The sequence below is a fragment of the Colias eurytheme genome, chromosome 4 (genome assembly GCF_061535395.1).
Source record: "Colias eurytheme isolate Ceu_HAF_F1 chromosome 4, ilColEury1 Martin Lab GWU primary, whole genome shotgun sequence".
Classification (NCBI taxonomy): Eukaryota; Metazoa; Arthropoda; class Insecta; order Lepidoptera; family Pieridae; genus Colias; species Colias eurytheme.
In genome coordinates this window covers 10,444,252-10,460,545 of record NC_142983.1, presented here as the reverse complement: position 1 = coordinate 10,460,545, position 16,294 = coordinate 10,444,252, and the positions used below count along the sequence as shown (strand labels likewise).

Below are 16,294 nucleotides of genomic sequence, written 5' to 3'. Positions count from 1 at the left end.
ATATAATATCTACAAAATTAGCAGAGCGAGCACGAAAACTCGTCTTCGTGATCATTTACGCTACCTATTTTAACAAATAAAAACTAGTTCCTTTCACGCACGGAGGGGCGCTTTTTCAAATTCCCATACAAATGTTCTCTAATCTCTATGACGCGATACGAATACTTTGACGATAGCTGTTTTTTCGTGTTCGCATTTAAGATATAGTTACCTATTCTTCACATTTATAAAAATATTTTTCAATTTATTCAATAACTTAAAACTAGGCTAAACATATCTTGGTCGCGGAAGAATTCTAACAAATACCCGCGGCCCCATCATTAAAGCGGCTCGATGGAACACAGTGGGGTTTTAGTCGGTAAGAATCCGACATAACCCACGGCTCCTTCCCCGGGGCCGTGGGTATATTTGGAAGATTTCCCCACTGTAAAAAAAAGGCTAAACATATCTTAATATAGGTACAATGCCTAAAAATAGCTAAAAGAGTATACTGACTACAAAATTAATCAGAGCATTTCTAATCGCTAGCGTGACATGGCTATTTAAAATAATTTTTCATAACGACTCGAGATCAGTGTTGGGACAGCGCGGCGGTGTAAATCACCCTGCGTACCCAATTTTTTATAACCTAAACGTGCCTTATAGATAAAAGAGTTATTAATTATGTTTGTGTCCTCCGGCGTTTGTTTTATGGATTTAGAACAGTCCACAGAGGTTCCTAAACTGTATGTATACTGTATGTAAGAGGTGGATCTCGTGTTTATACGCTTATTATGGAAGCTTGTAATTGTAAGGTACAAAAACTCATATAGCTACTATTTACTGTACTTTTATACTATAGTACCTATGTACCTACCTAATTACTTTTTTTGGTCCACCTGGAAAACTTTGAGAATCACTATACTTACATAATATAGAACACAATATAGTTAGGTGTAGCAAATAACGAAAAAGCTTTTCTATAAACAATATTAACGTATAACTACGTTATACACACACGTTATACATTACTTACGTCTTACAACTCTTACTATAATGTAATAGGTACTTGTTAAAGGTTCATCGGATTTACAGCAATTACATAGTACGAAATGTCCTGACCACTATTTATCACTCCTAACCAGAATTCCCACATCAATAAAGAACCCTTTTAACATTAAATTGACAAGCCTTAAATTCATAGTCGGATGAAATATAATGGCGACGGAGCAGGCCATTATGTCAACAGTTTGCTGTAAACCACAATGTTGGTACATTTCACATCAGCTGTGTCTGAGAATGATAGATTTATTTCATGATGTTTACACTGGTTTGCTGGATTGACGTTCTTGTACCAACGATGCTTTGATTATCATTTTTTGGAACTCATTTTAACAAATGATACCTATGGTAAAAGAAGTAGATCAATTTTTAGTCTCTGTCAACGAATACAATATTTCAGGAAATAATCATTTTTCCATAACATGGTGTAATCACAAAGAAAACAATAATTCCAACAAGACAAATGAAGCGAGAAACTAATCTCAAGAGTTTTAAAGTAAATATCGGATGTTGAATCGTTAGATTAAGTTTGTTTTGCTATCTCTACAGCATCGCTACCAAGTTACATAAGTAATATCTAGATATAAAATCTATACAAATATTATAAAGAGGAAAGGTTTGATTTTTTGTTTGTTTGTTTGTATGAATTGAATAGGCTCCGAAACTACTTGGCAGATTTGAAAAATTCTTTCACTGTTGGAAAGCTACATCATTTCTGAGTGACATAGGCTAGGTTTTATCCCGGAAATCCCACGGGAACGGGAACTATGCGGGTTTTTTTTTGAAAATGCGGGCGAAGCCGCAGGCGGAAAGCTAGTACTAAATATTTCGTAAGACGTCATGGTACGTTCAGACGCGTGGCCAGCAGCCTGGCAAGCAGTCCAGCAAGTAGCCCGTGCGCTTACGCTACGGTAAAAAGAAACAAACACGGGCGCACAAACAACATGTTTCCATGCTTGTGCCCGTGTATGTACTCGTTGAATGTTGAACGCAAGCGCCTGAACCCACCATCATATTATTATGGTGCATTGGCCATTGGGTTATTCCAAATGACGGGGTAAATGCAATTGTCATGTGAAATGAATACGTACCGTTAGGTAACATCAATCACTAGTTATAGTGATTGATGAAATAAATATGAATTTAGTCTTATTGTTATTACTTATTATCAAACCTGTATATTTTCATATAGTAACTTCAGATGATCTGAAGTGATTCACAATTTTCCGAAATTACACATCTTTTTTTTTCGTCTAATGGGAATTTATTTTCATTACGCGGGCGAATCCGTGAGCGGAATGCTAGTCTTTATAGAAGTTCACCGTTTCAATATCCTATCATGCATTAAGTATTTTATCAAGCCTACAGCAGGGAATCTTTAAAAATCGATGCAATCTCATTGTCTGCGTAGGTAGGTACAATGTAGGTATATTGAATTTGTCTTATCTCCCCATTTCTCTAACTCAAACACGGAAATTACTCTTAGCAGAGTGATTGCTTTCGGATAAATTGCTTTTGCGTAAAATTATACGTTTGTATTCCATGGGTTAAATCAAAAATTATATGCTACGGTGAATAAAGAAGATTTATTTTGTCCTAATAAGGATAAACAGTACCTAACTACCTATACAGTCTAAAAAAAAGTATAATAATATGTACTAACTACATATTATACGATATGTAGGGTAGGGTGTTAATTTAATTTAGGGGGAGTCCGGGAGACTTGAACCGCTTTTTACTAAAAACTATATAAAAACTGATCATTGACCTGGAGAGCTTTAAGATCTAGACCATATGGAAGCCTTATTATCTGGCTAAGATTTTATACTATTCTGAAAATAAAAGTTGCAAGGAGAAGATAGTAAACTAAGTTTTAATAAAAAATGAGTTTTGATTCAAGTCTCCCCAACCGGTGGGACACTTGCCCATCAGGTGCGGGACACTTGCCCATACCTTTTTAGAGAGGAGAAATGACGCAAATAAAGCATATTATTCATTAGTTATGTATTATTTAGAGACATTTAACAATAACTAGATTATTCATAATCATCTTCTAAACAATTTAGTGAAAAATGTTTTCAGAGCAACTCCTAAACATAACATTCGCTTCTTTTTATTAATTAAATACTCGTTTTGAGGTATCTACTGCTAAATAAATCTACAAAACTAATTTAAAGACATTTCTTACTATTAATTAATATGTGCCTATTTGCCTATTTCTTCAATATTTGCCTCTTGGATGTTCACTTTGGAGGAATTTGGCGTAGTCGAATGCTAGTTGCATTGCTTGTTTTATGGTTAAACCATAGTGCATTTTACTGCAGGTCAATAAGTAACGAACGAGCAATTTCTCTTTATTTACATTGAAAATCCGGGAGCATTTGTATTGGCTCCCCTTGTCTTGCAAAGGTGTTAACTTTTGTTCACCTAACAGGTAATACCGTAAAGTGGTTTTGCCTATCCCATACATGATTGCAATTTGACGAATAGATTTGCCACTCTTTATTTCTCTGACTGCGCTTTCAATCTTAGACTTAGTACCTAAACGGTTTCCTGCGACGACTACCTTCCTTTAGGCTTATTCTGAAATGGCATTTTCTTTCTAAAACAAAACAAAAGCTAACTTAAATAGTATACAAACTGCAAAGGGAGAGTTAAACCATTGTTCAAGTCTCCCGACTGCATACTGGTTCAACTCTCCCGCACCCGACCCAAGGCCATATCTTGATTTTTTCCAACAAATCCACTATCAACTGGAGAACAACACTGAACGTACGACAAAATATGATAATCTAGTAATGCAATAACGTAGGTGTTTGATATATACCTTCATAAATGCGTGCATAGCAATTAAAACAACAAAGCCAAAAAAATTCACTCCGCGACGATGAAACTACTTTTTCGGAACTCACGGTCGAACGCGTCTGTTATCACTCAAAATTGTGAGTTGCTTGGGATTGGCGGGTTACGCGCGTTTATTTGTTTGCCACTTGGCGTAATTTGGCGCCTAATTTAAAAAGTTATTGAAAGTGGTTCAACTCTCCTACCTGGGCAAGTCTCCCGGTTTCCCCCTAAATATCGCACTTAGATACTTAATTTCCAAGTGCAATGATCTATCCAACTTACGTACCTAAGTAAGAATTTCCAATGACAAATAAGTTCTTTTCTTCAAAAGCCTATAAAATATTTAACATATTTTCCACGTTTAATTTGTTGCTTTCTAATTTGCACCACTCTATATTCATAGACCGATACAAAAAAATTACTAGAAGTAGAGCTTTAATAGTTAAACATAGCGAAACGAAGCGAAAGCGAAACCAATTGTATAAGGGTTTGTTTTAAAAGAGCAAACTTTGAACCCTCCTCCATTTATCAAATATCTTGATAAGACAAGATCCCAGAATCCGTGATCCTTAATTCCTTACTTTGAAGAGACTATTACCCGGATCAATTAAAAGGTACCTACTAGTATTGGACCGCTTTTGTTTCTGTGACAGCATTTCAAAAGGTCTCCTTATCTTGCTATTACTTTCAAGTATCTAGTAATAGAAATTATTTGACTTGTGGAAGAACTGTGTCGCTTGATTAAACTCGTTTAATTTGAATTCGATTTTAAAATCAAAATTAAGAAAATTAAGAAATTATAATTTAAAATAGTGCTGATATACGTTGCTATGCTTTTAAAATTGCTGAATATAATATTTTATATCGCGACACACAAAAAATGCATGAGAGTTGTAATACCATCAAGCTATCAATACATGTTACCATAGTATAATATTTAAAAGTTCATTTTGAGTAAAATTACCTATTTTTTTTTAATTCTATCTGATAATTTTATCACCCTAGGGAAAAATATAGCAACTGAAAAAATAATTCAAATTTTGGGCTGAGTGAGTTAATTTACATTATAAATTCAAATTTATTGACAGATTTTTGTTGACGCTCAGCTATTTTAGAACGCTTCATTGAGGTTAATTTTAAAATTGAATTATTTCCTAAATATAATTTTCTAAACAAGGAATTTCACAAATGTAATTGTGGCTAATTTTTTTACACGCTTTATATTATTAGCTTCACCTGTATGTTTGTTTGTAACCGACTTCTTTGGGCGCGATTACGGTCAGATTTCGTTCAAACTTTGTAGATTTATTGAGGACCGATGACAATACACTAATTTGATAAGATTTTCTATTTTTTAGTTCGGTTTTCTATAAAAAGCGTGTTTTTTTTAACTATTATTTATTTAGTTTAATCTTTTTAACATAGTTAAAACTGTTTTGTGTTAAAAGCTTACTTTAACAAAAAAATAAATAAACGGAGAAGGAATAAATAGCGACGTTAACGAAAATTTTCAGCGAATATCAACTCTGCAACTGTATTTCGTGAAACCAGGTTGTATGTTAATCAATGCCACAAAGTGTTCTAGTCGCGCTTTTGATACGGAAGCTAACAACTTAATTATTCAACTCCTGTCTGTAGTACACGCAAAACCGCACCGGCGGAGTTTTGCCTTGTATTCGTAGCAGACGCTGGTAAATTTTCAAGCACTAGTCGAACAATACGATCCGTAAAGTTTTGTTTTTGTGTACGTGTTTAAAATTAATTATGACGAGCGTGTTGGTTGTTGTTGTTAAATATTTTAGTCTTATTTGTTAACTTGGATTATTATTTTATTTGTAGCCATTAAAGTAACCGCTGGCGAATTGCTCGCCAAAACTACAAGCAAATTCTCGAAACTACCAGATAAAGGAAATGTGATCGATTAGCTACATATCTGTTAATTAAGCCAGCACACTGAAGCGTGGGCTGGCGCACGATACAATTTAATTGGTTACACGTCGATGACGATAATTACATATTGTTCAAATGTTCATACACGTATGCTACGGCTAGTCTGTGGAATTAGTCAGAAATATGGACCATAGATTTATTGTAGTTGGAGAGATTAAGTATCCAATTAAATGTAAATGAAAATATGAACAGCCTAAGCAACAAGCAGTCAGTTCATCAAATCTTATATAGGTAAAACTATGGTAGGTACTTACGGCTGAAATCTGAATATCATTCAGGCCGTTAGTTGAATGGTGACGTTAAATAAAAATATAGGCTCTTAATAATAATAATTAATGGTTTATAACCTAAGCTAGTGCATTTGAATGGGTTTATTAGTTTTGAGTAATTTCTTCGTAGTTATTGTGTTGTTCATTTCAGTCTTTGGAACTCTGTACACGACTCATTTTATTTTAGTTTAAGAGCTTTCAATTGTGGGTTTCGAAAAATTATTTAGCACAACATACCTAGTTACTAGGCACATTACACACATCTCGTATTGACAAAATAGAGCATATTCAAATATCGTGCGTGAGTTTATCAAGCTTTACTCGAAGCAGAGTCTAAATTGAAAATGTAACGACAGCTATAAAGTAGTATTGCTATAAAAGTACGTAGTAAAACATTTCAGTCATTATATAAATGGATATAGATTACTGAATAGTCTTTTATTTTGTGACACTTTTCTTGACATTATCTCTGCAACATTTTCCAATACTATACAACTCTTTTGGTCATAACGCAATGTTGTATAATCGATAAATCGATAAATATCCTACTCAAACAACCAACAAACCAATAAAACTCTTCAGCAATATTATATTAGTATAGATTACAATTTTTATTTGTCTTATCGTCAGGAGATTTCAAGTTTCGGGCCATCTGCATTTCAATAAACAATTTAATACTAAAACATATACAAATACAAATATATATATATGTATTTTATATTCTAGGGAAATAAAAAGAAAGTTCGATAAACTTGCAAACTAATACAAGATAACTCTAATAAACAAAATAATATAATTTAACATTCAGTCATATCAAAAAGATATTCGATTTCCATAGTTCCGGAATTGAGTTAGCGGGCTCTTTGATCTGGTTTCCTTTCCACTTCAAATGTGGGTCAGTTTGAGCGAACGTTATAGATATGAAACTGTTCGGATGCCTTTTTCAGTTTATGACCACGTATATAATAATCAAATTGTTAAAATTGCATTGTATATATTTTGAAAGGGAAGCAATTTTATTATCTACTAGCTTCCGCCCACGACTTTGAACGTGCATCCCCGTTTTCCCCCGTTCCCACAAGAATTTCGGGAAATCCTTTCTAAGCGGATGCCTACGTCCTAACATCTACCTGCATGCCAAATTTCAGCCCGATACGTCCAGTAGATTGGGCTGTGCGTTGATAGATCACTATATCAGTCACCTTTGAGTTTTATATAATACATAGATTTGTAATTATATTTTGATATAGCACCCAGGTAATATACTTGAAAGTTTCTTTTTCTTGCGTTAATTGGACTTCACATAATTTTTATAAGATTCGCGGATAAGCGCCGAAAAGAATATATTAAGGAATTGTTGTCGAATGGTTAAATCTGTATTAATATTAGGTAGGTATTATTAAAAACAAATTAATAAATTCAAACAATAACTGTAATCTGTAACGAAAACAAAAGCTTCAAATCCTAAAACCAAAATGATTATCTACGAATTATGCTGCGGAGCAAGAGCGCTTATGAATGAATATATTATTATCAATATCGATTTCAACAGTTTCTTTAGACTGTAGCTGTACAAATACTTCGTACATTGAAAATGTTCCGTTTTTTTCGCTGTGCTGTGCGAGTGAACAGAAAAGCTACATGCATTGAAAATGGCGGGAATTTCTCGACAGGGTATTTTTTTAAATCTATGACTATCCAGACTATGGTCTATGACCTTGACTATGACCAATATCAAGAGTGGATATCTATTATTTTAATTTGTATAAGTACTATATTTATTATTATTCTAAATGCGATGAGGTTGTTAATATTTACGTAAAAATATGAAATAAAATTTAATGTATATTAGTGCAAAATTGAAAATGATGTTTAGCTAGTTGTTTTTTTTTCTACAATAGAGAAATTAAATTAAATATGTAATTAAGAAGAGAATTGCAAAGCTGTGAATATGTATAAGAAAAATTATAATATTTAATATTGTTCATTATGTTGAGCTTGAGTTTATTTAATAAAAAAATAAGTAACAACTTTACTGCAATATCGAATGTTGGGTTATAATTTTAGCATTAGTTTAATATCAGTAGGTAGGTAGGTAAATATTATATTATTGTTTTCTAGCATAACTATTAAAGTACTATTTTCTACATAAAACATTATGATCGTTATGTCAAACTATAACAACAACAACAACAAGATTAGTATAAAATTAAAAACTATAATGTTTATAACTGTTAAGGTGATGAATTAATTTTTCTAACATTTACGGCCCTTTTCAAACCTTCCTAATTTTTATATTATTAAAGTTGTCGTGATGAAAATTCTTGACAAGAAAGTTCAATAGTAACACAATACGTCTACCGTTTTAGAAACATGATTCCATGATATTTTCTCGATAGAAAAAAAATACAAAGTTATCATTGTTATTTTTTTTTAATCTCTGGCATCTTCAAAATAACAAACGTAAAGTTACGACTTTTTGGATATTGACTATAAAATATACAACCGATACGTCTACCGTGTTACAGCCGTACAAATAAACGAGTTATAACATTTTATGCAAAGAATAAACTAAGAATAAGGAAAAATCATACAAATAAACACGAAATAAATGTAACCTAGTATAACTTCGTAATAAGTATTCATACTAATGCTATTCCGTCCTTATTACGGCTACCACCCTAGTATAAGTCTGACATAACCGAGTTATAACATATCTTTTAGTACATTGTGCTGTGTTTTACAAGTTTTAGAAGCAATTTTCAATCTAAATTTGAGATAATAGCAATGAGAGTATACGAGAAGTAGAAAAAGTTGAGCAAATTAATAATTTCATTACGTACCTATTGAAATGGAAAATTTTGTATGAAATGTCAAAATATACGAAATTATGAAAAACCCTTTTGATATTTATAATGATTTATTTATTTACAACATGCGCCAAACCATACATACATAAAACTTATTTCTAAACTTATCACTTTAATATACACTTTCGTTGAAAATATAAATCTTCTAAGCCTGGAGTTGTATGTTTTGAGTACCAGTTATTTGGCAACTCTCTATCTCAAGGTGGGTTTATCTTCTGTTCTCCAGATATTTGATAGCGTTATCTATCATTTGCTTGCATATTTAATGGTATATTTAAATTATTTCCAATAAATATTTAAAAAATAAATAAACAGAACATCGTATGATGAAACTTCACAACAAATTCGATGAAGTCAAACGAGCGTCAGCAAAATGACAGCACCAAGGCTTAACCGTAGACAATTTCAATGTTTTTCATAATTTTGTGAATGAATTGCGACGTTGCCGCTTCGCGCCTATTGCATAGCGTGAGCATAGATACATCGACGTTATTCCAAATTTATTTGTAAGAAATTATGACATCCTTATTCTTTATTTATTCTTATCATATCTATGCATTGCATAAGGTTTGAATAAGCAAGTTTTTATTTGTACGGCTGTTAGAATTTTGAAATATGCGATGGTTTTGAAATAAACAAGAAATACTTGAAATTAGCGCGCGACCAGCCAATATAGCGAGAGCCGCCCTGTACCTTCCTACCCCGATCGCTGCAAGAGTCATTCCCGCTACGGCTGTCACACGGGGAACTTGTGTCGCTCGCGCAATCGTAAAAAAGGGTGACAACACGATAAGACAAAATGAGACAAATGGGGACAATAAAGAAAATAAGAAGAAGAAACATAAAGGTTGGAGGAAAAAGAATGCTTACAATTGGAACAAATTAATGAAGTAAGTTGGTTTTATTTTAAATTTGATGATAATTGTATTATAGACGATGTTTGATATGTACCCCTGTTTTAAGTACATAACGAATGTGTAAGATTTTTTCATTTATAGCATAAATAATCTTTTCAGAAATCCGGAATCCAGAAGGAAAATAAACCCACTGATTGTTCACAATGTGAACCCACTCCTTCGTAAGTACCTTTATTCAGTCAAAAATGTATGTTATCAAAGCTCTACTGGTTTTATCGCATGATTCCATTTTTAGCAAAAAGCAACAAAGTGCAAAGAAATAAAAAATCATGGTGAACTTAGTGGAAGTATGGTGGATGTGATTTGGAACAGGAGCTCATTGGAGTAGTATTATATTTAAAAAAAATACGAAATAATTTCAAGAATTACATTTCTTAGAAGGTGGTAGATAAGTATGTTGTATAAAGAATTTGATGTTGATATTTATTTCATTTATACTTACTACACCTGTGCGGGAAATTGCTTAGTAATAAAACAGGTTTATATTCATATTTACATAGTAATGTGAGTTTTCATTTCGAAAAATTTTGTGTAAGTATATTAAATTGAGTTCCTGGGTGATCTGGAAACACAAATGGGCCCGGAAGATGGCGCTGCAGTCACTCCTCCTAATGACATGAACCGATTTGGATGAATATTTGTGTGCACATTTCATTTTTGTGTGATGATTGGTTGATTCGCTTTCACATTAGCTAATATTATGTATTTTTGTTGTTAGAAAGTAAACTTAATTTAATGTTTATAATACATTATTATTGGTATAAATAAGCCAGTGTTCGTCTCACATTGCTGTACCTGCCTACCTACCCTACCAGGGCCTAACTTTGTTCTGGCTATTTTATTTTGATTATTTGTAATGAATAATTACAATTATAATAGAGTGCAAAAAATAAATACCTACATGCGTCAATATATTTTGTGTTTTTTTTTAAACAATTTTTTTATTTAAAAAAATATCATTCCGACCGCGGCTTTGCCCGCGTGGAATTAGATTATATCGTGAATCCTGTCTTATCCCACAGAAGTGTTCAGTTCGGATAAAAAGTATCCTTTGTGTAAATCCAGGCAATTAGCTATATTTTATCAAAATTGGTAGGTAATGTAGTCTTGACGTGATTAAGTAACAACTAACAAAAAAATATACAAATTAACATCCAAAGTTTCGCATCAGTTTTACTGTATTAGTGATATCTTCCACTCTTGACTTTGACTGAGAAGAATTAGGGTTTATAACTTCTTTCAGAAATATTACCTTTCATTTCTGGGCATGACGTAATATCTACGTCAGCATCAAATTCTATCTAAATCCATTCAGTAGTCCGCGTTATTGAGTACCATTTCATTTTTTCAGAGTAACAATATTTTTTGTTATTTTAAAGATTATTTATAACCTGTATTATTTTGTAATAAAGTAAACATTACGAAATAATAATAATTATTAATAATGTCTCAGTAGTTGTTAAAAAGAAGATTATTTGTTTATAAGCAAGAAAATAAAACCAATAAATCAACAATTAAATATATGTACCTATAAGAATATTATAACTGTATGACGACTCCATACATGTTTGTCCCGAGTCGGCCAGCGGCAGCGCGGCGAGTTTGCAAGAATGACTTCGCGCACACCCGCGTTCGCGATAGCGAGCTATTAGACTCCGCCCGCCAAGCAGTAGATTTTTTTTGAAGTGAAACTTCTTTATCGGGGTTGGACAAAAATTTAGTGTAACATTTTTGCGTTACGCCGTACGCGTGACATTTTTGCGTTACGCCGTACGCGTGACATTTTTGCGTTACGCCGTACGCGTGACATTTTTGCGTTACGCCATACTCGTGACATTTTTAAGGTCATAAAGAAGTTTCACTTCTTACGTGTGTACTCTAACTCTAGTACACGCATACATTTTTTTTTTGTGTATCGTCTTAAGAGTCCATATAGATTTTAGAGTGATTTTGACTTGTTTCTGTAATTCTTTAGGCGCTCGTTTAACAAAACTAAATTAGTAACAATGTGTTTTATTATCTTAAATTAAAGATTCATTCAATATCTAAAATATGTTCCAGATAATTTATTGATATTCATTGTCCAGTTTGTTTAATAGCCAATAACCTGAGGCGTGTTTCAATTTTTTCCATGCGGGACGTTCGTGTCTTTGTAGTTTACACGGAATTTAAACGAAGAAGTTTTCATATAAAATATACAACAGTAAAGACACTGAGACATCCTAAAATATGTTCCAGGCAATTTAAGTACTTATATTCAAAAATTCAAAGAAAATCAAAGTTAAAATAGCCTTACTTTGATGAAATTTTATGTGTATTTGGCGTCGAATTTCTAAAACATACAACAGAGTAAAAAATAAATAAAAAATACACATTAAATGATAGATTTATGCTTAAAAATTTGCAATCAAAAAAATACATATTACATGATTTATGAAAGTAATGGAATATTTTAAAGTTCTCTAGAATTTTCGATTATATACGGGAGCGCAAACGCTGTTACGGCAGACCGCGCTCCGCGCTTTAGGGAGTAGGACGTGTTGCGCTGCTCAGTCAGACACAAAATTACTAAAGTACGTTTTTCCCGCGCGTAGTAGTCGGGAAGCCCACGATACTAGATTAGAATTGGTGGAGTAGACGATACCGAGATAATAAGGTCCTATAATGTTTCCACTTTGAGCGCTTTCAGCCTTTGCTACTCGACTACACGATGATCGCGTTCAAACGTAAAAATACTAGCTTTCGTCCAGCGCAATTTTGTATTAGGACTCTTAAAGTTGCATAAGAAAATATATATGTTATAGTACTAAGTTTAACACTAGATGGCGCCACGCGCTCATTGAAGTTGTTTCTGCAAATTGTATATATAAGTGTTTTGTTGTTTTAATAAAGGTCTTTCAAAGGGAGTTTAAATCACTACATTTTAGTCTTTGTGCAGTTAAATATGTGTGTATTATTTACATTAATACTGGTTAGACATGTACATGGTCCTTCGAGTCGGATTTGAACCAGCGACCTATGGATATACAGTCCCGAAGGACCAGACCATCAACCATGTACATGTCTAACGTGTATTAATGTAAATAATAGACATATATATAAATGCACAAAGACCTTTATTAAAACCACAAAACACTTATACAATTTGCAGAAACAACTTCAATAGCGCGATTCAATGAGCGCGTGGCGCCATCTAGTGTTAAACTTAGTACTATAACATATTTACTTAAGCAACTTTAACAATAACATTCATATCAAATTGCTAAAAATGCCAACAATTTTTATTAACTTCGATAATTAATTCTTTATGAACATTAATAAATGTCTGACATCAATAGAAATCATTACATTAAATTAAATTCAAATTAAACTAAGTACTATTAGGGTTTATTTATAATAATGTAGAGCGTTATCATTTCAAAAATATTTGAATTCATAACATAAAGGGTTCCTATTTGATTTACTATGTATCTGTATGAAGCCAATTCAAGTCGTGTATTACATACACACTACCTAAGCACACTACATACAAAAATATATTATCTGTTAATGAGAATAATCACTATTTTCATCTCTTAGTGTAAAATTGGTGAAACATCATTTGTCTTTGGAAGGAAAACTTAATTGATTTTGTAATTTTGCGGGTTCCAATTTTAGTTTACTTTTCGTTTTTCTAATACAACGTAGTGCCAGCATATTATAACCATAAATAAATGAGCTGTGAAAAGACAGAGGTAGCGCGCACGAGCAACTTTGTCTTCGCAACTATTTGTCTCTCCCACCCATGGGCGTGTGCGTTACCCAGGCAAAATGTTTTGCTTTAGAGAGATGAGACTTAAACAAATAATTAGTGTATCATGAGGAGCAATTTGTTTACTAATAGCAAAATTTGTTTGAATTGTAGTTTTTAAGTTATTTAAGAAAAACAAATTTTGCTGGAGTAACGTTTGAAACGTTACCCAGGCAAAATCGTCTTTCAAAAATTAGTTTCAGCACGGAACCAAATACATGAATAGATAGCTTTTGTTGCGTAGTAAATGTTTATAAATAGCAAAATTTGTGTGTGGTATAGTTCTTTAGTTATTTAAGATTTTGCTGCGGTAACGTTTTGGGATTTCCCAGATCTCGAAAACGGCTCAACGCAGAAGTTTGAAAAAAATACCAATAAAAGACCTCAATTTGTTTAAATTTGTTTAATCATTAGTTTTTGATTTGGTTGACGTAAACCAATGTAATTAAATGGTTTCAAAAATCAGAAGAAACGGGTTTGCAAGTAAACCAATACACTTATAACCAAATAAACAGCTGTAAAAAATACCCGTGGTTCGACGCTTGTTTACATCAGAAATATTAGATTTCATACTTTACACATTAAGAAGATAAAAACAAATTTGATTTATTTTAGACTGGTCGTACTTTAGCGATCAAATACGCAGTTCCCATAACATTAAGAAACATGGCATACTTTAAACAAATTAAAATGATTCCTGAAAATTCCTTCCTGTTAATTGCAGCTTTGAATTACGGCTCTAATGAAAGTTATCTCAAAAACAAGATTATGTCAGCAATTCTCTAATGAGCCGACCAAATTGAAAAGGTCACATAAAAGCGACCGCACCATACATAAGCGCAACCATCTGAAATGAACAGGATAATATAGATGTTTTGTTAGTACAGTTGAATACAAAAGTTTTCTGGTCAGGTTAGTTAAAATAATAAAATGGTTAAGATTCATTATTTTTATTTAAAAAATCAAAAACGTTAAAACGTTTTTAGCGTGGCTTTGCGTTGTGGTATCAAAATAAAACATTTGGTTTAACAGAAACAACAAATTAAGTACTAAAAATATAGCTACATGTATATATGTTTGTATTGTTTTAAATCACACTATAAATTATACACTATGATATTACACTTTTATTAACTAGTAAAAATTGTGTAATATGGTACTGCACTTAAAAAATATTAAAAAATCGGCTTCACGAATAACGTTTTTCTGCTTAACTGTACAAAACATCGGTTACCAAGCTGCTAATTTGCGAAGATTACCCGTACGTACGGTGCAGTCGCTTTTACGTGACCTTTTCAATTTGGTCGGCTTATTAGAGAATTGCTGACATATTCTTGTTTTTGAGATAACTTTCATTAGAGCCGTAATTCAAGGCTGAAATTAACAGGAAAGAATTTTCATGAATCATTTTAATTTGTTTAAAGTATGCCATGTTTCTTAATGTTATGGGAACTGCGTATTCGATCGCTAAAGTACGACCAGTCTAAAATAAATCAAATTTGTTTTTATCTTCTTAACGTGTAAAGTATGAAATCTAAAATGTCTGCTGTAAACAAGCGTCGAACCACGGGTATTTTTTACAGCTGTTTATTTGGTTATAAGTGTATTGGTTTACATGTAAACCCGCTTCTTCTGATTTTTGAAACCATTTAATTACATTGGTTTACGTCAACCAAATCAAAAACTAATGATTAAACAAATTTAAACAAATTAAGGTCTTTTATTGGTATTTTTTTTCAAACTTCTGCGTTGAGCCGTTTTCGAGATCTGGGAAATCCCAAAACGTTACCGCAGCAAAATCTTAAATAACTAAAGAACTATACCACACACAAATTTTGCTATTTATAAACATTTACTACTCAACAAAAGCTATCTATTCCTGTATTTGGTTCCGTGCTGAAACTAATTTTTGAAAGACGATTTTGCCTGGGTAACGTTTCAAACGTTACTCCAGCAAAATTTGTTTTTCTTAAATAACTTAAAAACTACAATTCAAACAAATTTTGCTATTAGTAAACAAATTGCTCCTCATGATACACTAATTATTTGTTTAAGTCTCATCTCTCTAAAGCAAAACATTTTGCCTGGGTAACGCACACCCCATGGGCTAGTATGAAAGCGTAGCGCGCTACCTCGTGGACAAGACGTTGCTACAAAGAACAAGCAATGTGCGGGTAACGAGTCGTAGGGCGCGGTAATACAATATTGTAATACTGTGATAATACCATGGATGGGCGCCGCAATTTGAAAGTTACATAGATTGTCTGCTCCCACTTTTAGTAATCAGGCTAAGTGAATATGTAACTTGTTAAAATTCATATAAAATATGAAATTGTATCATAAATTTGCTTGAAATAAAAGGCTTCTTCGTTAGAAGTCTACTGACATAAGTCACAACAATTGTCAACAAACCGATAACGGTTTGTTTACAATAATTTTACTATACAATAAATAGATATTTTATAATTTTAAAATATGTTTAAAGGACTTCGTTTTACTTTGATTTTCATCTATAAAACAATGTATAAAACATATTTTTTTTTCGCAGAAGCGCAGTTCAAGACAGTCAATACACACGAGTAGCTGATTATTATGCGGGGAAATCTGTTTTTA

At 32.5% G+C, this 16,294-nt stretch overlaps 1 protein-coding gene across 1 annotated transcript; it reads left to right on the top strand.

The window, feature by feature from the left end:
• Positions 1 to 1,881: 1,881 nt before the first annotated feature.
• LOC149909184 (uncharacterized) lies at positions 1,882 to 10,189 on the top strand. Its single transcript, XM_090101528.1, has 4 exons — positions 1,882 to 1,952; positions 9,631 to 9,864; positions 9,991 to 10,052; positions 10,127 to 10,189. Exons 1-4 carry the CDS (start codon positions 1,882 to 1,884, stop codon positions 10,165 to 10,167), a joined length of 408 nt encoding a protein of 135 aa, XP_089957654.1. The 3' UTR covers positions 10,168 to 10,189.
• The last annotated feature ends 6,105 nt before the right edge of the window (positions 10,190 to 16,294 follow it).